At 40.1% G+C, this 24,406-nt stretch overlaps 1 protein-coding gene across 6 annotated transcripts in view; it reads right to left on the bottom strand.

The window, feature by feature from the left end:
- The window catches only part of LOC109456203 (uncharacterized), a 366,695-nt gene that overhangs the window by 209,489 nt on the left and 132,800 nt on the right, over positions 1-24,406 (bottom strand). For all 6 annotated transcript variants that reach the window (XR_016019022.1, XR_016019024.1, XR_016019023.1 and 3 more), the window contains exons 3-4: positions 13,412-13,511; positions 929-1,009 (exon numbers count right to left, since the gene is read on the bottom strand). Coding sequence is in view for 3 of the 6 variants with exons in the window: in XM_088792480.1 (XP_088648606.1) it covers positions 929-1,009; positions 13,412-13,482 (152 nt within the window). In the remaining 3 variants the exon portion in view is untranslated. The remainder of the gene's footprint in view (positions 1-928; positions 1,010-13,411; positions 13,512-24,406) is intronic.

Below are 24,406 nucleotides of genomic sequence, written 5' to 3'. Positions count from 1 at the left end.
GTCAGTGAATGCCTAGTAGGTAGCCAGAAATCTCACCTCTGCTCAACAATAGTAAGGTACTTCTCCTCCCTGGGGTGTCAAAGGAGGCTGAGTGGGGGCCTGGACTTCTACTCCCATCTAGCAGTAATGAAGTGGCACTCCCCCTTTCCTCACCAGCTTGATGTCAGAGGAGACACACCAAAAGTGGATATTTAAATAAAATTCAGAATCTTGTAATATAATATCCCAAATGTCCAGAACACAAATGAAAATCACTCATTGTATAAAAGCACCAAGGAAATCTCAATTTGAGTGGGAAAAGAATCAACAGATATTGACAGTGAGATGACATAGATGTTGGAATGATCTAACAAGGATTTTTAAAGTAGTCAACATAAACAACCAGCTTAAACAACCAAATAAAAACATGTTTGAAACAAACCAAAAATGGAAAGTCTCAGCCAAAAACATAAAAGTCTTAGCAGACTTATCACAGAGAGATCCAAGATGGCACAGTAGATAAACACTGTGCCTATGTTCTTCTGTGAACACATTACAATCATAACTAAATTATAGAACAAGCAACCTGGAAAACCACCTGAAATCTAGTCAAACAGAAGTTCTGTAATTAAAAATATAAAAAAGAGACCACGGCGAGCCTGGTAGGAGGAACGGAGACATGGAACAGGCCCCACACCTGTGTGTGGTGGTTGAGAATCAGGAGGGATATCTCAGCTGCTTTTGTTCTCCCCAGTGGAGCAAGAGACTCTAGCCCCCACAGCAGGCGCCCCACCCCGGAGTACTGGTGTCAGAAAGAGAAGTCCCCACAACATCTGGCTGTGAAAAACAGTGGGGATTCCAACCATTCAGGTAGGCCAGAAGGGTTCAGGAAACCCAGACGTCCTCTTATAAGGCCCGCAAACAGACTCACTCACTCGCAAGCACTCACCTTGTGCTCCAGCGGTGGGACAGTGACTCGGGGGGCCTCGGAGACAGATGGCAGCTGAGGGGGAACCAAGGTGTGTAGCTTCTGGAGAAAAATTGGAGGACAGTCAGCATTTTCCCAGTAAGGGGTGTACCTTCTGTGAAGCTGGCAGGCTGGAGCCATCTTTCCTGTGTTGAGCCCGCCCCCTCCAGCCTAATCTGAATGTGATTGGCCTGTTGAGCTCCACTGCTCTGCCCTGCTGACTCACTGGGACCCTACCCCACCCAACTCCCCCAGCCAGAGGCACTTTCTCCAAGAGCAACTAGCCCCACCTGCATTGTACTCTTTCTTGGAAAACTTTTGGAGTCCAGCAGGCCCCAGGCTGGTGGTGACTGGCCTCAGTGTGCTCTGAGACTTTTGCTGAATTGCTCCAGGCTCAGCACTAGCACCAAACCAGAATTTACATTAACCTGGTGAGTAGGTATTTAGCTGCTACCCCTTCAGACAATTCTATGATGACTCAAAAAGTGAAGCCATTATCAGTTGAGAACATATCAGTAACAGCATTGTGCAAAAGTCATCTATGTCTGGTACACCTGGAAAAGCAATAGGGCAATTCTGCCCCTCCCTGCAGTTCTCTGACCCCTTCACCCCCCAGGTTCCGGAAGAACGACAGTTAACAACACGAGCTAGAAGTATGATTTTGGGCCAATTGTTTAATCTCTACTTTACTTCGGTTTCCACATCTGTAATATGCAACGATATACATAGTTTAGTAAAGAGATAATATGTGAGGAAGTGAAAAATGGCACTAGCAGTTGGCAGCCAGGTTGCGATGTTCCCAGCAGAACATAAACTTGCTCACAGAAGATATGCAACGCTCAGACAAAGCCATTGTAGGACCATGGTTGAAACAAGCTGAGACAAGGCTACTCAGCAACTACAAACTGACTAAACATCTCCCTCTTCAAACTTATGCATTGATTACTGCTTCTCTATTTGTTTTTCTCTCCTTTTTTAAAGATTTTATTGGGGAAGGGGAACAGGACTTTATTGGAGAACAGTGTGTACTTCCAGGACTTTTTTCCAAGTCAAGTTGTTGTCCTTTCAATCTTAGTTGTGGAAGGTGCCATTCAGCTTCAAGTTGTTGTCCTTTCAGTCTTAGTTGTGGAGGGTGCAGCTCAGCTCCAGGTCCAGTTGCCGTTGCTAGTTGCAGGGGGTGCAGCCCACCATCCCTTGTGGGACTCGAAGAATCAAACTGGCAACCTCGTGGTTGAGAGCCCACGCTCCAACCAACTGAGCCATCTGGGAGGCAGCTCAGCTCAAGGTGCCATATTCAATCTTAGTTGCAGGGGCGTAGCCCACCATCCCTTGTGGGACTCGAGGAATTGAACTGGCAACCTTGTGGTTGAGAGCCCACTGTCCATGTGGGAATCGAACCAGCAGCCTTCAGAGTTAGGAGCATGGAGCTCTAACTGCCTGAGCCACCGGGCCGGCCCCTCTATTTGTTTTTTAAAGTAAAAATCTTCATTGCTATTTGAGCTTAAAATTTGCTCAAAAATACTTAATCTTGCCTTGACTCAGAGCTTCATACAGCACCATGGAATGTGTTACTACTACTTCTTTATCAATGACAACTTGCTCTAATCCTCTTGCCTCCAAGGTAATAACTATTAAAATGCCCATCAACAAACTGCCCCCATTTCTAAATGAAAGCTGTTCCAGAACTGACCCAGAATAGACCCAAATCAATAAGAAGCCCCTGCCCACTCCCTCTTACTGAGATGTCCCTCTGGGCGCATTGTCCCTTGCTGCAACAAGCTAAACAAAGCTCACTTTCCCCCAACGAGTAAAGTTTGTATGTTGTGCAGTTCCCTTTTAGCTACTCAGAATCTGCTTTGTTTCTTATAACACATTTAACTTGGCAAACTACTACTGTCAGACATCCAGACCCTCTATCTCATTAGGCTTTCACAATTCCCCAAAAAAGCTATTTGGAGAATTTCCACAATAAGTCAGAGACTTCTGGTTCTAAATGCTGCCTGGCTAACTGCCTTCATGCAGCCTTTCCCAACTCCTCATCGACAGCCCACAAAATCACAGAAAAGCCAACTATGAACTGAGATTGGCACTCAATTCCAGAATCTTGAAAGAAGTGAAACTAATTATAAAGCATATGGAACAGGGATCAGACCAACCCACCATATTTTAAGTCATGGCACACCCAGAATTGGCTTACAAATTAGGCAACTTCTGCACAAACAGAGATGAAGATGGTTTGTACCTACCTAACAAATGTTCGCAGGCTCACACACCCAGGCTCCGGCCAATCAAAATATAGAAAAAGTATTCTTCTTTATACTTTTTGAGTGCTTCTCTGGGAGTTACCCAGAGTTTTGTTTCTCATCTCCACCTGTGCCCAACCCACCATCTTTCTACATCCAGGAAAGGTGGAAGGTCTCAGAAACCATAGGTGAAAAAAGGAGGAAGAGGTGAGGAAATAGAAAGGGAGCCAAGAAAGACTGTGGATGATGCACCCACCACAAATTAAAGAGTGAGAAAAAGTCTTAATGGCAGTGCATTGTGTGAGCTGTAGTTTTTATGTATTACATCAGTAGTATGCAAGAAAATCCATTGGGACACAGGCAGAAAATATAAGAACTTTATATCTATTTAGTTTTTGTCTAAAAATTTAAAAAGAAATTAAGCTAATTAATAATGATATATCAATACTGGTCAATTAATTGTAACAAATGTACCATGCTAATGTAAATGTTCATAATTGAGGAAATAAGGTGTTGAGTATATAAGAATTCTCAGATTCTTATTCTTCTCTATTTTTCTGTAAACCTGGATACAGATAAAAATCTATTAAAATACTTGAAAATAAAGAAATTAAGCTTTATTAATATTTAATATACAATGACACTTGTGCACTACTTTGTGCTCTATGTCAGATGGTCATTTTCACCTTCTGTAAATGAGGGAAAAGTGAGAGTTCTATAGCACAGAAGGTTGAAATATTAATTGGAAAACAAGTGACAAACTAAAAGAGGTACCTTCACTAGGGCATTAATTTTCAGTGTTTGGCAACTTATTGTGGTTTATGCATGCTTAATTGAGTGCATATGTGGATTATTATTTCCAGTTTTAGGGAAGCCAATCTTCCCCAAATGATAAATGGGTTTAAAATATTTCTGCAAAGAAAATGTGGATTATATATAATACTAATGTTTACATAAGTGAATAACAAAATGGCAGAACTGACTTTCCTCCCATTCCTGGTTGGGATCTGTTTCTTCATCACATTAGTGAAAACAGTGACTCTCAAGGAGACTATTTGAAATATTATCAACAAACTTTGTCCATTATTACCTACACCATTTTTAATGATGAGGTTTGTCCTATTTATTTATTAACCTTTAGTATTAGCTAATTAATATGCAGCTATCATTATTACCAGGACATTTAAAAACTTTTTGTTAACCCCAGATATGAAGACAAACCTCTACTACAATTTCTCAATGATGTTTAAAGTCATGTAATATTTAATTTGGGATATCACAGAACTTTACTAAGCACCCTCATAAATATTTAACATCCTCTTCTGAGTTTTTTTGAGATTAATAAAGACAAAAACTTACATGCCATTGTTTTTCCTGCAATAGTAAAAATAGCTGAAATATTAATTGGAAAACAAGTGACAAGCTAAAATGCATTTATTTGACAGACAATGCTGGTGTAAAACACATGAAGGAATATTGCCCAAGATTTGAAGAAACAAGTCTTAAAATAAATTACACATTTTAGGAAGTTTGCTATGGTACATTGTCATCAATTATGAAATTTTCTAGATTTTGCCTTAATAATGAAATACATGGAGAAATATTTCTTGTGAGTCACTGAAGAAGGATATTCTGAAGACAATGCATTTCCAGGATTAAATAACTTTAACAAATGTAATGGTTTATGAGGAAATTATGCAAGTGTTACCATTGACAGAGTCACTACTGGGGACTGTAGAAAAGAAATAATCCTGGGGGGAAGGTTACAAAGATGGCGTCCTCCTTGTAAAATTCACCGCGTCGTCGATAGGTGAACTGTTGAGGCAAAGAAATGATGCTGAAAGTGCACAAAGGCTGCAGCAGTTCTTCAATGTCATTTCTTTAATATATACATGTGTAAATATATAAAATGTAATGCTTTGAATGAGATGGGGTGGGATGGTGAAAATCTCTGCACCTTGCGCTGTTGCTGATTATTAATGGCGAACTACATGAAAGTTATTGCATGTAAAAATGGGGCACTCATTGATTTGATCCGAAAACACCTGACCTGATCTTTTCTGTGTTGCTACCTAGCAGATCTTTTCTAAGGAATGAATAATCTGTTCCAAAAGCAATCTTTTCCAAGATGTTTGGAAAATATGGAGCTATAACTACTTTCTCTTTGAAAGAAACTAGTGATATGGAGAGTGCATTTTGAAAGCTGGCATCCAATGGTTACTTCTGGATAGTAGGATTTGTTTCTCTTCTGTTTTCTGCATTTTTTTCAGGCTCTCCCCACCCATGTGTTGCCTTGTAGTTCCATAAAATCAAGTTATTTTTTAAAACGAGTTTGGCATATAGTTGGCACTCTGTAAGCAGGAGATCTTTCAAATGTAAAAAGAAAAAAGAAAAAGGCAAACCAAAGCTTTCCTCTGAGAGATGGAGTAAAATAAAACTGCAGGAAGAAACGTCCATGAGAATACGCAGCATTTTTCCTTAAGCTGATTGTAAGAGAACTGGAATCTTTAAGAAGTTGTATTTTCCATTGGTAATCTTAGACTCCCAATTTGTGAGAGAACAAATTTAAAATAGTTCCTCAGCCATGGGCTCCGAGGTTTGGCTCTCCCTTTACTCTTTCTGAAAGCTTCAACTGATGAGCAACCTGCAAGGAGCAAGAACCATATGGAGTAAATCCCCTCACAGCAACATTTCAGTGTCAAGTTCACCTATGGAGTTCCCAGTCAGATAGCGCTTGGTATTGCTGGCCCTAAAATGTTGCACTGTTTGGAACCGTTTGGCTAACACAGTGTACTGCCAGCTTCTTTTGTCAGAGGGAGAACGGCTGGAAGGAGATAGCCTGACTCAGGGATCCTGCCTGTGTATGCTTAGATTCATGGGGTGGACGTGTCCTTAAGGACAGGACTTGGTGATGCCTGGGATCCTGGAAAATCATTAGATTCATTCACTGCTTTAAGAAAAGGATAAGTTCCTGTTTTTCAAATTAAACAAGATTTGAATTAGAATTAACTTTAAAAAAAACACACCTTGCAATCTCTTTTATTGATGTGGACAATTCTATCAGAGGGGACTTGGAAAACGAAATATAAAGCTCGCCTTGTGTGCCTGGTCATCCACAGTCACCAGATGGCCCTATGGTGGCTCTATGATGGGATTATTTCATTCTAAAATGCACAGGTGGGGTCCTACTCTAGGAATCTCTCTGTTTACTCATGTACCATGAAGATCTTTACCCCTCAGCTCTGATTGCAGAGATAAATCTACTGAGCCAGCATCAGACAAGGCACCCTTTGAAGTATCTTCCATTTGAGTCTCTTTGGGGTTCTTTCTTTCAGTTCCAGTGGGCAGCAGCCTTGGGGAACTGGGGTTGCCAAGATGGGTGCTTTGGAAAGGGCGTGCCAGTGGTGAGTCAAAGCATGGCTTCCAAGTTAGAAGACTGGTCTTGAATCTCAGCCCTGCCCCTTTCTAGTTATTGACCTTTGGCAAGTCAGCAGCATCCAGCCTCGCTTTCATCATATGCAGAACTGCAGAATGAGGGTAGTACCCCAAATGAGGGCGATATCCACCCACGGGGTTGTTGTGAGAATTAAATGGAATGGAGATGATGTGTTTCCAGCCGTGAAATTGCTAGTAATTTGGAGGGTAAGCTTGTACCCTGGACTTGGACTGCTTTCTGTAGCATGTTTGTGGCCTCCCTACAACTTCCCTACGGGAGATAGGAGTCCTTGTAGTCTGAGAGGCTGCAAAGCGGCTGTGGTCCGGGCTTGCTGGCTGAAGGAGGCCAGGATTTCAGACTGAAGGAGTGATGACATGGCTTGGTGTGTCTGTGGAGGGGGGAGCGAGGCCCACGTGAACTCTGGTGAAGAGTGCCACAGCCTCCTCTCAGAGCCCAGGTGACAGGCAGGGTGCAAGGGGATGTCTGGCTATCTCCTCACCCTTCACTCTGTGTCTGGCAGTTTCCCTTACCTACGAGACTCCAGCCTTCATTCCCAAGCCATGCCTCACTCTGTTGTCTCTGTCTAATCAGGGGATCAATTATCTTGTGTTCTGGTAGTTTGGCTTTTTAAAATATTTCAGTTAACACAGCATTCTCTGAGGCATTATTTTTAAAAAGGGAGCCAGAAGATTATTTGTTTTTTAAAAATAGGTTTGTTTTTCTCAATACAAAATACATGTTTATTGTAGACTATTTGGAAAACAGAAATAGTTAAAGAAGAAAACTAAAACCACCCATAGCTCCAGGATCCAGAGAAAAGCCTGGCTTCTTCTGCTGTTACTAAGCATTTCCAAAGACCATGTAAGCATACAGAAGCATGACCATTTTCTCGCAGTGCCTCTCCATCATTCAGCACCATGCTTTCTCTCCCCCCCACTTTCCCCAACTTCATCCTCACGATGATGCTTCGCGATGAGCTTGCTGCCTCTTGTCCTCCTGTCTCCCTCACCTCATTATTGTCAGGTGGTATTGTTTTGGGTCAGGTATGGGGGGTTTATTATAAGGTAAAGTTCCAATGTACAGGGTTGAAATCAGGTGTTCAAGAATTCGAAAGTAAATAAAAATGTTTAGTTGCAAAGAACAGAAACCCATTCCCAGAAGCCCAAGTCAAACAGGACTCTTCCAAGGCAGCATCCGAACTCAGTGCTGGAAGGACGTGGGCCTCAGAGAGTTCTTCTCCAGACTCTCATTCAGGCACCTTGTGGTTTTCTGTGTTTTTTCCTTCAGGCTTTATTTACTTATTTATCTATTATATTAGTTTCACGTGTACAAAACACTGTAATAGGCACCTTGTGGTTTTGTATGCCCGCTTTTCCCTGGGCACCGTTGCATTCTATCCTCTTACAGACTCATTTCTTGTCTTCTTCTCATGGCTGCACCACCTGCGGGTAGGCCTTGTGATCCTCCAGCCCAGCTCTCTCCTCCTCTCTGTCTCTTTGTCTCTTGTTTCTTTGGCCCAGTGGGCTTAGGCACCCAGTGGCTTGGAATGAGGGAGGGGCTGCTACTACCTCCAGGAACATGGATGAGATGGGTTCTCTAAGAGGCGAGTAAAAGTCAGCACATGTCCTAAATGGTGTCCACTGTCCATGTGGGAGAGAACGAGAGGGAACAGATAAAACAAGCATTTCCAAGGGGACCACCTTCCTCCGAGATCCCCATCAAACATCATTGCTTCAGGGCACTATCTGACTCTCCTGGGTTCCCACCTTGAACTCTGTTTTTGCCCCAGCATTTACCATGTTGTATTTTAATTCTCTATTTACATGCGTACTTTTCTTTATAGATGGTGAAATCCCACAAGGCAGAGAATATTCTACTTATCTTTGCTAAGAGAATATTCTACTTTATCTTTGCCTCTCATATTCTAGGGTCTAACAGCACATGATAGATTCTGAACAAAGGTCTGTGGAATTAAGGCTAAAAGAGTAGGATGTGAAGAAGGAAATAAGAGGAGTACAGCTGTAAGGAATTTCTGAGTAGATGGGGAACTTTCACAAAAATCAAGAACTCTCATCTTTAGATGAAGAATGGTTGGTGTTACTTGAAGAACTAAATAATTTGTCTCTGATTAAAAGAAAAAAATAGTTCCTTTGTTGCCTGGCTTTGCCTCTTTCTGAGGCTTCAAGCATGATGCACACAGAGAGAATGTGAGGGCTTTGAGCCCTACATGCTGTTTTCCAAAAGGCATGACCCTGAACTTGAAGGGTGTTGTGATGGCTCCAAGGCTGCCTGGGAATGTTGGTTGGGTTGAGCATCTGATTGGAGTGAACTGTCTTTTTCATTTGTGGTTAGGTGCCATAGATACTTGGCAAGCTGCAGAGCAAAGAAAACTAAAAATGTCCCCAGTGTGTGAGAGGAAAAGCTTGAGAACTTACTGGAATTCCCATCCCTGTAGGTTCTATAGATACAGGCTTTTAAGTTTTTTTTTTTGGTTTTTTGTTTGTTTGTTTGTTTTAAGATTTTATTGGGGAAGGGGAGCAGGACTTTGTTGGGGAACAGTGTGTACTTCCAGGACTTTTTTTCCAAGTCAAGTTGTTGTCCCTTCAATCTTAGTTGTGGAGGGCGCCATTCAGCTTCAAGTTGTTGTCCTTTCAGTCTTAGTTGTAGAGGGCACAGCTCAGCTCCAGGTCCAGTTGCCGTAGCTAGCCGCAGGGGGCACAGCCCACCATCCCTTGCGGGAGTCAAACTGGCAACCTTGTGGTTGAGAAGATACTCTCCAACCAACTGAGCCATCCAGGAGCTCAGTGGCAGCTCCAGGCTTTTAAGTTTTGACATTATTTCCCCACATGATCACCAGGGGCCTGGCAGGGAGTCATGCATCCAAGAATGGTAATTAGAGAAACAGGTCACGTAAAATGCTAGTGGTGGTTAGAAAAGGGACCATATTAACTTGTATGGACAGTGTAGTATTAGGGAGAGAACCCTAGAAATCAAGATACCTGCACCCCATTTGGACTTTACCAGTCATTAGCTGTGGCATTTTGCATCAGTCACCAAAGTAAACAACACTACCCTGTAATATTAAGGGTATAATGAGGGGAGGGAATTGCCTAAAAGACATGTATCATACCTTCCTGCCTGGCTATAGAATCTCACACTCTAAATTTGTAGAACTGACCGTAGAAAAAGTTGTTAGTATGTGCCATTTATTTTTGAAACCCATCCATCAATCTCAGGGCCATATTTATCTTCCTAATTCTTGTAGGTTTTTCTCCACCCATCCCTTCAATGTGTCTTGGTGCCTCATGTTCTAATCTGGTGGGCTAACGTCCCCCCCAGCCCGTTTCCTTCTTTGATAAATGAAGTTCAACAGACCAACCACTGCCATTCAAAGATTCATTCCCCTGGACCTACTGCTGCTCTTCTTGGACCATGGTGTAACAGTCTGTTCCTTAAATAAGCCCAAACCTGCCAAACAGCAACCTGCTTACGGATTAGCCAATTCATTTTCAGTTTTAAACACACTGTTTACTTACCACTCTGCCCCCTTCCTGTACATCTTATTAGCTTATTGAAGATGTGCGGTTTTGACTCGATAGTACCCTCTCGACATTGTACATGTTAGCCCATTCTCTCAATAAGCTTCGTAGGGGAAGGGATTAAGGTGAAAAAGGTGAAGGGATTAAGAAGTACAAACTGGTGGTTACAAAACAGTCACAGGGATGTAAAGTACAGCACAGGGAATACAGTCAGTAATATTGTAATAACTGTGTGATGTCAGGGGCGTATAGTCTTATCAGGGGGATCACTTCGTAAGTTATATAAATGTTTAACCACCATACTGTACACTTGAAACTAATATAATACTGAATGTCAACTGTAATTTAAAAAAAACTTTAAAATAAATAAATAAATAAATAAATAAGCAAGCAAGCAAGCTTTGTAGGTGTCCCAGATGAATTGTGTGTGTGTGTGTGTGTGTGTGTGTGTCTGTGTGTGTGTGTGTGTATGTGCATGTGCGTGAAGAGATAACTGCCTTTCAACAATCTAGATATGGTCTTTCCATTTCTTCACCTAGAGTTTCAGTAAAAAGCTCTCTGAGAAACCACTGAGTTGGGCACCAAGGCCTCAGAAAGAGCTTGCAATGCTGAAATCTTGCCAGGACTTTGTAATATGTTTGGTGAACTCCCAGAGGCTAGACAGTTTTATTCACTTGCTCTTCAGAATCCTGAAGCCCTGGGGAGTTGTTCTTTTTTTACAACTATACCCAACAAATTAGACGATTATTATTCAGTTCTGCATTTCCTGTCAAGGTGCACAGAGAGTGTTTTACAGCTGATGTTTTAATTGGGTTGATCCACAGCCGTGAAGCGGCATGCCATTCATAGAACACTTTTCTAGCTATTTGTTTGCTAGAGATGTCACTAAATGCACTCTCTCCGACATATTTTGTGGCGATACTTCAGCTGCAAAGATTGTGTGCTGCTCGTCTCCTTGAAGTTGGTGCTCTCAGAGCTACAGTGGGAGACACTGATGGGGCTTAAATGACATTTCCTCATTATTGATTTGATGAGAACACCTGGCCGATGTCTACAAGATGTAGAAATAAGTTATAATTGGTTTCTGAAGTACAGCCTAAGTCTGGCAAATTATTGCATGTATTTAGGTTCATTAACTCTTTCTTTGCCTATGACTTAATTTTTATTATTAAAGCATTGCCCTGGCATGGAATTTGCATCTTAACCCATATAGAATTTCACACTTTGAATAATGAAACAGGTTCTTTGTTCTATTCTCTATTATTGCATTGTTGTTAGGTGATAATACATGTTTTCATAAATTCTCCATTTATACATATAACACATAACAACTTCCAGAAGTCTTAGAAGAGGAAACTTCTTAAATCACACGGGGTTCAAAAGAAAATCAATCCAATAAATTTTGCCTTCCTAAAATCAGGCCATCAGTCCCACATCTGACATGTGCTGAGTGAAGCCCTGGGCCAAGCATTTACATGTATTATTTCATTTAATCCCACAGCCTTACGAGGAAAGTGATAATGCTGTCCTCTACGTTAGCGATTGGGGCATTACAGAACAGAGAGGTTCAATGGCTTGCTAAAGAAACCGGCAGTGGAGCCCAGGCCTGAGCTGAGTTCAGATGAGCAGCTAGGCTTTCTGTCATACTGCCTGTGCAAGTCAGCGCGCCTAATGGGCAGGACGAAGAGTCATGAGAAAAGACCCCAGCTGTGATGAGAAGGGTAAATAAACTGTGATACTTCCAGTCAATGAAACATTGTTCACTACTAAAAAGAAATGAGCTATCAAGTCATGAAAAGACATGGAGGAAACTTAAATGCATTATTACTAAGTGAAAGAAGCCAATTTGAAAAGTTTATATACTGTATGTTTCCACCTATAGGACATTCTGGAAAAGGCTAAACTACGGAGACAGTAAAAAGATCAGTGGTTGCCAGGAGTTGGGGGAAGGAGGGATGAACCCATGGAACACAGAGGATTTTTAGGGCCGTGAAACTACTCTGGATGATACTGCTATTATTTAGATATACGTCATTATATTGATCAAAATGCATAGAATGTACATCAAGAGTGAACCCTAACGTAAACTATGGACTTTGGTAGATAATGACATGTTAATGTAGGTTCATCGATGTTAACAAATGTCCCATTCTAGTGCCACATGCTGATAGTAGGGGAGGCTGTGCACATATTGGGGGGAGGGGACAGGGCATCCATGGGAACTCTTGTACTTTCTGATGAATTTTGCTGTGAACTTAAAAGTGCTCTAAAAATTAAAGGAGTTTAGTTCAGTGCCTGGTACTTAGCAAGGACTATATGAAAGTTTCTTAAATGAAACAAATTTTGTATGTAATAGAAAAAAATGGCAACAGGGTGAGAAAAAAATGGCAACAGGGTGAGAAAAAAAAGATGCAAGGATGAGATGAACAAGAAGAGGTATAAGTCTAGGATTAACTGAGAGGAAGCCGGACCCAAGCGCCACAGTCTGAGTTGATCTGGAATATGCATTGGGCTGGCCAAATCCGGCCCCTCAGCTTCCCTGATCTCCTGGGCCTTTGGCCACTTTGATTATGAACCCAGCTGCCACTGCTGCCCCTATAACTTTAAACTCAAAAGTTTCTAACTCATCCACCAGGTCTCCATGGCCTCTATCATTCCATCACCTCAGAAATGAGCCCACCCTGACCAGACTCACAAGGACACTGGCTCCTTCCATCACTGCCAGGTACACACACCACAGGACCTGGGGTCTGGTTTCTCCAGTGGCTGCACAGGACCAGAGGGCATAATATGGACATACAGGGGAATTAAGTCCCTATATTACTTTCCTATGTGTGCCATCATGAATACGACAAACTGGGTGGCTTAAAACAACAGATACATTTTTTCTCACAGCTCTGGAGGCTGCAAGTCCAAAAACGGTGATCAGCAGGGCCATGCTCCCTCTGAAGGTTTTAGGGATGAATCCTTCTTTGACTCTTCCTAATATTCTTTCCCATGGTTTTCATCAATCCTTGGTGTCCCTTGGTTTGTAGATATATCACCTCTGTTTCTACCTTTGTTGTCACATGGTGTTCTCACTGTGTATCTGTGTTTGTTTTCTCTTCTTATGAAGACACCAGTTAGACTGAGTTAGGGCCCCACCCTAATTGAGAATGCTTTCATCTTAATTTGATTCTATCTGCAAGAATTCTATGTTCAAATACAGTCACATTAACAGGTAGCAGGGATTAGGACTTCAGCGTACCTTTGGGGGAGTGATGTGACACAATTCAATCCACAGCAGTCCCACGGGGTGAACCTTGACCAAAGTTTCATCTTATGCCTCTTCCTGGTTTTATAGTAGCCTGAGGAATAATGAAGAGATAAGTATAAGCTAACTTCAATTATTTAACTTAGAATCCATCTCCAAATTGTCCTCTCTCTTTGTTGGTGAGAAAATTTTAATCAACTATTTGTTCTTTAGCAGGAAATGTAATCATTAAATTGAAAATGAGCTGTTCTTTTGTTTCAAAGGAAGGTTTTCTTTGTTTAACCTTTGTTAATTTAAGTTTCATCGTTATAGTTGGAAATTCTGATCTAGTTACCTGGGTTAATGCCAATATTACTGTATTTATATTTCACTGGGTTAGGAAGTCTTTGAGCTAGAATGAAAACTACTCTTGCAATAAAAGCTTTTCTTTGTTTATTGTCATTATCTTCCTTCTCTTGAGGATTATGGTGGTATAGAACAATGCTTTCTAAATGAGTGTACCTTTGTTCAATTCATAATTTTAACAAAGTGTCTAATCTTATAAAGTAGAGTTTTGTTTAGCAAGCATTTTCATCAAAAATTGCATAGCAGCAATTGTGGGAAGAAGGCTTCTTAACTTGTCATTTCATAAACAAAAATTCTACTAGGGCACCATGTCAATCATTTCTATCTGATGCGGGTACTGATGCGAAAATAGTTGTTTGCACATGTCCAGACTTACAGAATGCAAATTGTTTCGTGTTCTTACATAAATTGACAAGTAAAATCTTTGATCTTCATTTCAAGATACAAATGGTCTTAAATTTTAAAAATGTCAAGATAATAGTTTCATTGTAACAAAAACACTGGTATTTATTGGTACTTAAAAATAGCAGGGGAAACCAGATTACAAGAATGACAGAAACCATTACTTCAATCACTAGCTGTAGGATGTGTGATTTGAGTTAATAGTGTTTCCCTGCCCCATGTTTTTATTGGTGGTAGATGGTGCCTTGCAGAAACTTTTATTTCTGTGAAATCTATTATAATTCTTCAGTCTTTTCATTTGTAGCTTTTGGGTTTGTGTCCATGCTTAGTTCATAAAAATATTCCTATTTTTTCTAGTACTTTAATGGTTTTAGCTTTTATGTTTCAATTTTTGATCCATTTGGAATGATTTAAAGAATGAGGTTAGGATGCAACTTTACTTTTTTTCTCAGATGGATGACCATTTGTCCAAAAATTTATTGAGCAATACATCCTTTTTATATTGATAAGCAGTACCTTCTTTATCATATACTAATTATCCACATATATTTGTTTCTAGTTTGGATCTTTTAAAAAAATCCATGGTCCTATAACCAGTAGGCTAAATCCAGACAACTACCTGTTTTTGTAAATAAAGTTTTATTGGAAAACAGCTATGACCATTTGTTTATGTATTGTTTGTGGCTGCTTTTGTGCTATAATATCAAAGTTGGATAATTATAGCAGAGACTGTTTGGTCCAAAAAGCTGAAAATATTTGCCATGTGTGTCTTTTCAGAAAAAGTTTGCTAACTCCTAGTCTAATCCATTCGCCAGTACCATACTGCTTTAATCATTGTAGCTTTATATTTAAATACCTAGTAGAGTTGGTCCTTTTCCATTTCTCTTTTGCACAAATTTCCTGTGCATTCTTGATTATTTTTTCTCCATGTGAATTTAGTATTAGGTGATCTACTATGTGTATATTACTGTTGGTGTTATTTTTGGTGGGGGGAGTTGCCTTGAATTTATAAGCTTATTAGGGGGACTTGATTTACGATGCTAATTCCTTCTCTTCAAGAACAAGGTATGCCTTTCAATTTATTTACATTTGACCTTCCATGGCATTTTAAAATTTTCTTTGTATATTTTGTATATTCCTTATTTATTTGTTATTATTTTACCAATTTGGTAGCTATTATAAATGGTACCTTTTCTGCTATTATAGCTTCTGTTTTTTGTTTAATAAATAACAAAGATATTGATTACTAATTCTCTTTTTGCTCCCAGGCAACTTGCTGAATTTTCTTAATTTTTAACCATTTTTTGATTACTATCTTGGATTTTTTTGATACCTAGTTATTATTATATTATTTGATCTGGTATAATATAATATAATATATAATATATAATCATATCACCACAATTTTACCTTTATAATTTTTCAATATCTATACTTATTTCCCTCTCTTGTGTATTTGTTTTGACTATAATATAAATAATAGAATACATATTTTATGGTAATAGTGATTTTGTTATTGACTTAATGGAAATAGGGTAATAATAATCATGATAATTAGGATAGTGATGACAATGAAAAATTTGGAGCATTAAAATGAAATCGTTAATAAAATATTTTACAATACTCTGTAGAATGATGGGAATAGGGATGGGTGGAGAATTAAAACTAAAATATGCTAAAATCCTCATGCTCTTCAGGAAGGTAGACATTGAGTAAAATTAAATAGACATGGAAAAAAATTAAATAGTCAATAAAAGAATAGAAATAGAACGTCTAACTAAACCTGTGGGGAAAAAATAGATTAGTCAACTATAAGGAAGAAAAAGAGAAAAGATATCTTACAAAAATCATGGTTAATAGAAAACCAAAGTAAGATGCTAGAAACAAATCTAAATGTAGAGAAAATAACACTAAGTACATCAATCTTAGAAATATTGCTTTTGACAATACTTTAGTAGTTAGCTTTCATCTGCATTGGTGGATCACTATATGATCATGAGATCACTGCTGTCTAATAATTCCATTTCAGATAACGTGCATAGTACCACAAGTTTACCAGTTAACCATAAATCAAGCACATCTTCAAGGATATTTTCAATCTTTTTTCTTCTGTGATTCTTACAAAACCCCTCACAACAGGGTGTAAGATTAGAATGCTGAGCCTTAGACAATTTGGGTCATGGGATTTAAATCCAGATTAGTTGACTCAATGCTCTCTTCAATATCCCTAGCTACCATTCTTCTTCGATTCTCCTGTCCCTAATATTTTCTGTTCTTTGTCATCACAAATGTGCAAAGCTTTTATTCTGGCTCAGGCTTTCAAGTGGAAAAGACCTGGAGGAATTAGGAGGCTCTGATGAGTGGTAATACTGAGCAGTTTTAAAAGGAAAGGCATGTCACAAATATGGAATGAAACTGAAGTTAAACTGAATTTACAGCCCTCTACCTTTCTTTACTCTTTGCCTGTGATACCAGGTGTTTGGGTAACTTCCCTGGAGAGAAGAAGAAAATATACAGGCATAATTTACCTCCCGTATCTGAGTAGTAATATATATATATATATATATATATATATATATATATATATATATATATATATATTTTATATAGCTATCAGTTTTCTACCCACTTACCAACTCACATCCTTATTTTTTTGAAACCACCAGGATAGGAAGTTCATTAGGTACAGAATGTCCAAGGATTCTGGCAGGGAGCGTAGACTTGTTCATTGGCTTTGTATCATGGGACAGAAGCAACAACTAATTGTCCTTGGTCCATTTTTTTATAAAATCCATTTGAAGTATGACTCTTAAAACAAGGTTATGGCTATGGTGAGTGTGGGGACAGAGATCCAGAGAGCAGTTTCCAGGCTCTCGGCCTCACGTGGAAAGGTGCTGGCCGTCAGCTGTGGCTAGTTGACCAGCAGCTGTAATCAGTTAGCCAATTAGCCACTGATATAACTGCTGCGGCTGCTCTGGTTGGTCGGTCGGTGGGCTGGCAGGCAAAGAAGCGGACAGCAGGTTGCAGGTCATGTGGATCCAGCCTCCAGTGAGACTATAGTGGTATGACTCCCCTATCTATGGCTCCGTGGGTGTTCCTTTTTGGCCACACCATAGCCTGTGTTCTTATGTGGGGAGCGGGAGCAGAGACCCCACAGGCCTCCTCGCACAACAAATGGCACAGCGAGCAGGGTTTCCTACATGACAGTGAGCATATGTCCTGGTTTGTTCAAGAGAATCCTAGCTTAGTGGGCATTTTAGGGTCACCCTATTGTTGGCACATTGGTGGAGCGTTCCCTTAAATGACTCAAATTGTTTTAAAATACAACTCCTTTCCTCCATTTTTAAAGGCAAATAACTCTCAATTAAAACTCTGAAATGCCAGAGATTCTGTCTTTATTAATTGGGGGTCATAATTTTAAAAACATTGCCTGTGATTCTAATGTGTAGCCGTAGTTGAGAATGACCATACCAAGAAGTCCAGTTGCAAACAATACTTCAGAACATCAGGACACTCCTGCACGCATGTGCACAGGCATACTTGGAATTCTTTTAATTTAGGACAAGGATGCCTTGCAAATGAACATATTGTCTTGATATTATCATGGCTTTTAGTTACTTCTGTCTTATTTTTATAATTTATAAGTCACTGTTCATTTATCTCCAATGTTAGTAATTGAATTGGTTGTTTCTACGTAGGTGGGACGTTGGGTGGCGCTGCCCTGTTACCTCCACCAGCCTGTGTCTTTCGTCTCAGCAAGCGTCTTCCTGTACTGCTTCAGGCAAGAGACCCCACATTTATCCTTCTTTCTCATGGCTGAACTTTATATATATATATATGTCATATAATATACATGATGGGCACTTAGGTTGTTTCCATATCTTGGCTATTGTAAATAATACTGCAGTGAACATGGGAGTGCAGATATCTCTTTGATATACTGTTTTCATTTGCTTTGTATATACACCCAGAGTTGGGAATGCTGGATCATATGATAGTCTATTTTTAATTTTTTGAGGAACCTCCATATTGTTTTCCATAGGCCCTTACAAGGCCTAGTGATACAGACTTATAACTGTAATTTTGGCCTACAATTTCCTAATAAACAGGCTTTAAAGATGGTAGGCATTGAGACTAATTACGCTGAAATAGATATGAAACAAGATTCATATTAAGTGATTAGTTAATCATCATTTATTGAGCACCTATTATGTCAGTCACTTTGCTAGGTATTAAGATAAATGAATGGGACTATATCAAACTAAAAATCTTCTGCACAGCAAAATAAATCATCAATAAAACAAAGAGGCAACCAACCCAATGGGTGAAGATGTTTGCAAACAATGCTTCTGGTAAGGGGCTAACATCCAAAATATATAAAGAACTCATACAACTCAACAACAAAAAACCAAACACTCCAATTAAAAAAGAGCAGAGGACCTGAACAGACACTTCTCCCAAGAAGACATACAAACGGCCAACAGATACATGAAAAAATGCTGAACTTCACTATCTATTAGGGAAACACAAATAAAAACCACAATGAGATATCACCTCACCCCAGTTAGAATGGCTATCATCAACAAGACAAGAAATAACAAGTGTTGGAGAGGCTGTGGAGAAAAAGGAACCCTCATATACTGTTGGTGGGAATGCAGACTGGTGCAGCCGCTATGGAAAACAGTATGGAGGCTCCTCAAAAAATTGAGAATAGAATTATCATATGACCCAGCAATCCCTCTCCTGGGTATCTACCCCAAAAATCTGAAAACATTTGTCCATAAAGATACATGTACCCCTATGTTCATTGCAGCATTATTTATGGCGGCCAAGACATGGAAACAACGAAAGTATCCTTTGATAGATGATTGGATAAAGAAGATGTGGTATATACACACAATGGCATACTACTCAGCCATAAGAAAAGATGAAATACTGCTATCTGCGACAACATGGATGGATCTTGAGATCATTATGCTAAAGTGAAATAAGTCACACAGAAAAAACCAAGAATCATATGACTTCATCAATGTGTGGGATATAAAACTGAAAATAACAAAGGAACAAGACAAACAAACAGAGAAACAAAAACTCATAAACACAGACAACAGTTTAGTGGTTACCAGAGGGTAAGTGGGTGGGGGGGGGCGGCGGTAGGAGAGGAAAAATGAAATGAAATATATGGTGATGGGAGGAGAACTGATTCTGGGTAGTGAATACACAATGCAACATATAGATGATATATTATAGAAACGTACACTTGAAACCTATATCATTTTACTAACCACAATGCCACCCCAATACATTTAATAAGTAAGTTGTTAAAAAGGAGAAGAAAGAAGAGAGCAAGCGGGAAGGGGAAGGAGGGGGGAGAGAGGCGAGTGGGGGAAGGAGGAGAAAAAAGCAAGATAAAGAGGTGCATGGGACCCAGTTCCTGCAGTTTAGGAGGGGAAGATGAATATGTGAATAAATCAGTGCAGTAAAATGCTGTCGCTATTTCCATAGACTTATGTACACAGCACTGAGGGGATAAGCAGAGGTCTGCCACGAAATGCATGGAAAATTCACAGATGAGAAAAAATTTGGCTGAATCCTGGATGATCAGTAGGTGCTTCCTTGCTGGACAATGGGATAAGAGAGGGTCAGGGCAGAGGACAGAGGAGGAAGAATTCTGGGCAGAGGGAGCAGTATGAGCAACGGCACTGAGGCCAGACGCAAGGTGGTTTAGACACATTCCAGGGACACTGACTGTGCAATTTATTCACCATTGTTGCTACAGGTTTGGCGGCTCATACCTATTTAGATTAAGTCATTTTATAGATGTGCATGATGTTTGTTTCCTATCAGTAGTATCTGTTCCCCTCTTGCATGCTTTTAAAACAGTTTAATTGTATTTTTTTTCTTTTTAGAACGTTTAGAACTAATGTAAAAATGTAGAAAATGTGGCATAAAAGAGAAAATTAAAAGCATCTGCAATTACCCCACATAAAGATGACCACCGTAAATGTTTTATTTACACCCCCCCTGTAGTTTCTATGTATTATCTACACGTACTATAATGTGGTGGTGTATATATCCAAGCTTTTGTTTACAACAATATATCTTGAACAATTTTCTGGACTATTAATATTCTTCTACAGCCTCAGTTCTCTTTACTTTTTTTGTTGTTGTTGTTCTATAAGCAATACATGTTCATTGTTGAAAAACAAGGAAACAGGTAAACATAAATAAAGCAATAAAATTGCCTTAAATTTTATGACCCAGAAATCATCAACTTTGGGGTTCATCCTTCACTATATTTTTAAATACAGGTATATGTTTTATGAATTGTTTTAACATGTTTTATACTAATGTACCATAAGCATACACATTTTCTAGGAAGCTACTGTTTAATATCACTAGTCCCATTAATTAAAAAAATTACCAGTTGAGCATCTCTTGTGTTCCATTAACTCGATGAGGTTTTTGCATTTGTTATCATATTTCCTTCTCACAAAATCATGGGCTCTGTTTCACAGATGAGGAAACTGAAGGCAGCAAAGGTCAATGGTTTCTCCAGAGTCTCACAGCCAAGCAACAAGGTAGAATACAAACCCAGGTCTCTTTGTACCCAATGGCCATGCTCTTTCAAAGGGATGACAAGGGTAAAGTGAGAGAAGTTAGGGACACAAGGAGGGCTCTCACTTCCTGAGGGTTCATCCCTCCCATCCCTTCAGACAGCAGGACAAAATGAGCCCTGGCTCTTCCAACCTGAGTGGCTTCTCAGGGGTCTGGTGTTTTCTTCTACTTCCTTTACACCTTTGCAAATATGTGTATGCTTTTGGCACCAGTGTACAGTTGGCATCTTGCTTTGGAAATATTCCTGCAACTAAAGGCAGACAAGACATGTACAGGTAGAGTTTTGCTGGCTGCAGCAGTCAACAAACTAAATACAAATAGAGAATAATGTCCTTGTCTTTTGTTTTTGGCCCTTTGGAGGAAGAGCTGCCTTTCCTGTGTTGGTGGTTGCCACGAAAAGTCCTCTAAAATGGCTGCACCCAGCAGGGCAACAGCTTGCTCAGAGTCACTAAGGGAAGGCCAGAGCAGCAGTCAGCTCTGACCTAGGCAGGTCCCCTTGTGAAGAGCTTGAAAAAGAAGCTCTTCCTTTCCTTAGCTCATTCACATTCCAGAGCATCTCTCTCTGAAAGGCCCCTAAAGCTAACCGGCTCTCCCAGATTTCTTTACCTTTTTTTCCCCCCCTGGAAACGTGCTGTTCGCTTAGACTTGGGAAAGGGTTTTGAAGCAAAGCAACATTTATTCTGCTCTGAGAATGTTTACTGTCAGACTTGTCTGTAGAAATAATTCTGTGTATAGAGCAAAAGAGAGTTAAAGTAAGGAGCTAATATCATGAATCACTGCAGATAGTGTCACATGCATCATCTCATCTAATCTCCACAACACCCCCAGGAGATAGGGACTCTTGGTTCCAATTTACAGATGAAACTGAGTTGCAGACAGATTAGCTAGTCCAACAGCAGCTGAGTGGCAGAGCAGTATTTTTACTCAGACCTCATGTTTCTGAAGGCTCTCGCCATATATTTCTGTAGGAAAGCACACAGAAACAGTCACTAATATTTAAGAAGCCCATTTCTGTTAAACATTTACAGTCTTAACATGACAGGAAGCAGAAAAGACAGACAAGAAGAAAACCAAGGGTTTCAGGCTCTGTTGAGTAGCTCTGACAACCCGTTTTAGTGGTTTCTGGAGCACTTTTGCCGGTGGCCACAGAGGGGCGCCCAAAAGCAGCAAGCCTGCTTTCCCCTAGCGTGCTAATTTCTGGCCTTAAAACAATTCATTGAGTCGCTGTTTGTTTCAAGATAATATCTGGAACTTTCCATGGACCAGCAAGCCTTAGATTGCTGCCTAATCAATGTAACGCCAAGCGGTAAAGGCTCAAGAGTAGAGAATTTTAAAGAGATTCTTGGCATGTAAGGAGCTCAGCACGTTATCTAGGATATAGCAGAAGCTCCATACATGTGAGCTTTTTTCCTTCCCTGCCTCCACTCCCACTATCTCTTAGTCTCTGTCTCTCTCACCTACTGTGTGTGTTTTCAGTGAGTCAAGGAATTTCATAGGAATCCAGCAATTTCAGAACACACAAAATCCCCCCAACAAACCCATGGATCAAACTGCACTGTACCTCTGGGGGTGCAACGCAGGCCACACATATGAGCCTGGTCAACACTCTTGTGAAGCTTGGGCAGCATGCTGAAGCAAAAAGAAGTGGGTGTGGGTGAGATCTCAATTCAGATCGCAGCTCAAATGGGAAGAAATCAGCTGAGTGACCAGAGGTATTTTTGCAGACGCTTCCTGGGCTGCACTTTCCTCTTCTATTAGACGAGAGTAATACCTACCTCACAGGATTGCTGCTGAGGTTAAATGAGAAAATGTGGGGAAGCATCAATTTTTTTGCATCTTACAAGTGCTCATGAACTGCTTAAAACACAACTGTAAAGCGAAAGCCCTCCATAGGCTTCTGTCCGGGAGGCTTAGGGGTGGGAAGCAAAAACTTGACCTGCTTAGTAACACTACCCTCTGGTGGCTCAGTGTTTCCCTGATGGAGGAGTACAGGATGCACAAGCCCCCTCTGCTTGCCTTGGGGACACAGACCCGTCACTGCCTCTCAGGGAAGTCCACTTGTGAGAAAAACTCTTGGTTGACCTGACTGGATGTAAAGGGCGTCACTTAGTATAAATGCACAGAGTGTGCAGGTGTGCGTGTGTATGAGAGGCAGGTCAGGCAGGGCAAGGATTCCGAGACTTCGTTGCCTCTATGATGTGTAAATCATGAACCATAAAGAAATAAGTTAACAGAAATGTAGCCAGGATCCCCAAAGAACATCATGCCCTTCTAACTAAACCCAAGTGTGTGTGTGTGTGTGTGTGTGTGTCCAAAACACACACAGGAAATAAGGAAGATGGTAATTCCAGTATTAGGGTACCAGGAACAGAGAAGATCATAAAGATTATTGATAATCTTGGGGTGGGGATAATAAGTTTAGTTTATGCCGAATGCCTACCAAAACATAAATTCTTGATAGCTTGGCTAAGTGGATTTGTTCTTTCTTTCTTGTCAGAGGGGCTTTGGTAGAGCCAAGATTTCCTGCAAATGTGGAGAGAGCTAGGCCTGGCAACACAAACCTGGGAGTCAGTTTTGTAAGGATTACTGTCTTAGTCCATTTGAGCTGCTATAACAAAGTATCATGGACTGGGTAAGCTTATAAACAACAGAAATTTATCTCTCACAGTTCATAGGCTGGAAAAGCCAAGATCAAGGCACTGGCAGATTCACTGTCTGGTGGGGACCCACTTCCTGGTTCAGAAATGGCCATCTTCTGGCTGTGTCCTTACTTTCTGTCATACCCCTATTTTATTTTCTTTAAATTTCCTGACATTTTTTCTTTATTTTCTTTTATTTCCTGACATTTTCTTGCTTATTGCTTGTATCCTCTTCATTAGAATTCAAGCTCAATGAGAGCAATGATTTTGTCCATCTTTGCATCTGTCTCATTAGCTCCTGGAATGGTGTCCTGCAATAACAGGGACACAACAAATATTTGCAGAGTGTTTTAGAAAGATATTATGCATTTTTGTACCACAAGCTCAAACAAAGCATTCTAGACTTCACTTTGAAAGAGGAAATGTCAGCCACTCAAAAAAAAAAAAAAAAAGGCAAAAGAAAAAACACCTTAAAAAAAAAGCATGCTTAGAAATTCGGATTTGCGTTTTAAATTTTTCAAAAGAGACATAATTAAAATGTTTCCCCCTCCTCCTGGACCTCCGACAGCAAAATTAGCATGAAGGGGAACAGTATATAATAGAAAGTGAAGGTAAGCATTCAAATGTTGTTTGTCTCACGCAAACTGAGCGATCCAGTTCAAATTCATGATGGAAAAAAAATCTTTTTTTGGGGGAGCCTTAGAATTGATAGGTGTCAGTTTAAATGCTTCAGAAAAAGCCCTCACACTAAATACAGGACTTTGCTTATGTAATAACTACTTACTGAACTTCTGAAATGCTGTCTACTACTCTAGGCACCAGGTGACAATGATACACAAGACACAGTTCTCCCTCCGTCTAAAGGGTGGTAGAGATAAGCAAAGATTAACACAGCACGGTGTGATCAACAGTATAAATATGGCTGCTGTAAAAGCTTGGGGGCAGGCTGTGTGGTGGTACTAGTGGCATCATGAAAACTTTGGCT

This window comes from Rhinolophus sinicus, chromosome 15, assembly GCF_057876585.1.
Source record: "Rhinolophus sinicus isolate RSI-liver-muscle chromosome 15, RSI-T2T, whole genome shotgun sequence".
Taxonomy (NCBI): Eukaryota; Metazoa; Chordata; class Mammalia; order Chiroptera; family Rhinolophidae; genus Rhinolophus; species Rhinolophus sinicus.
Note: the sequence above shows the minus strand (reverse complement) of the source record. Positions and strands in the feature narration are given on the sequence as shown.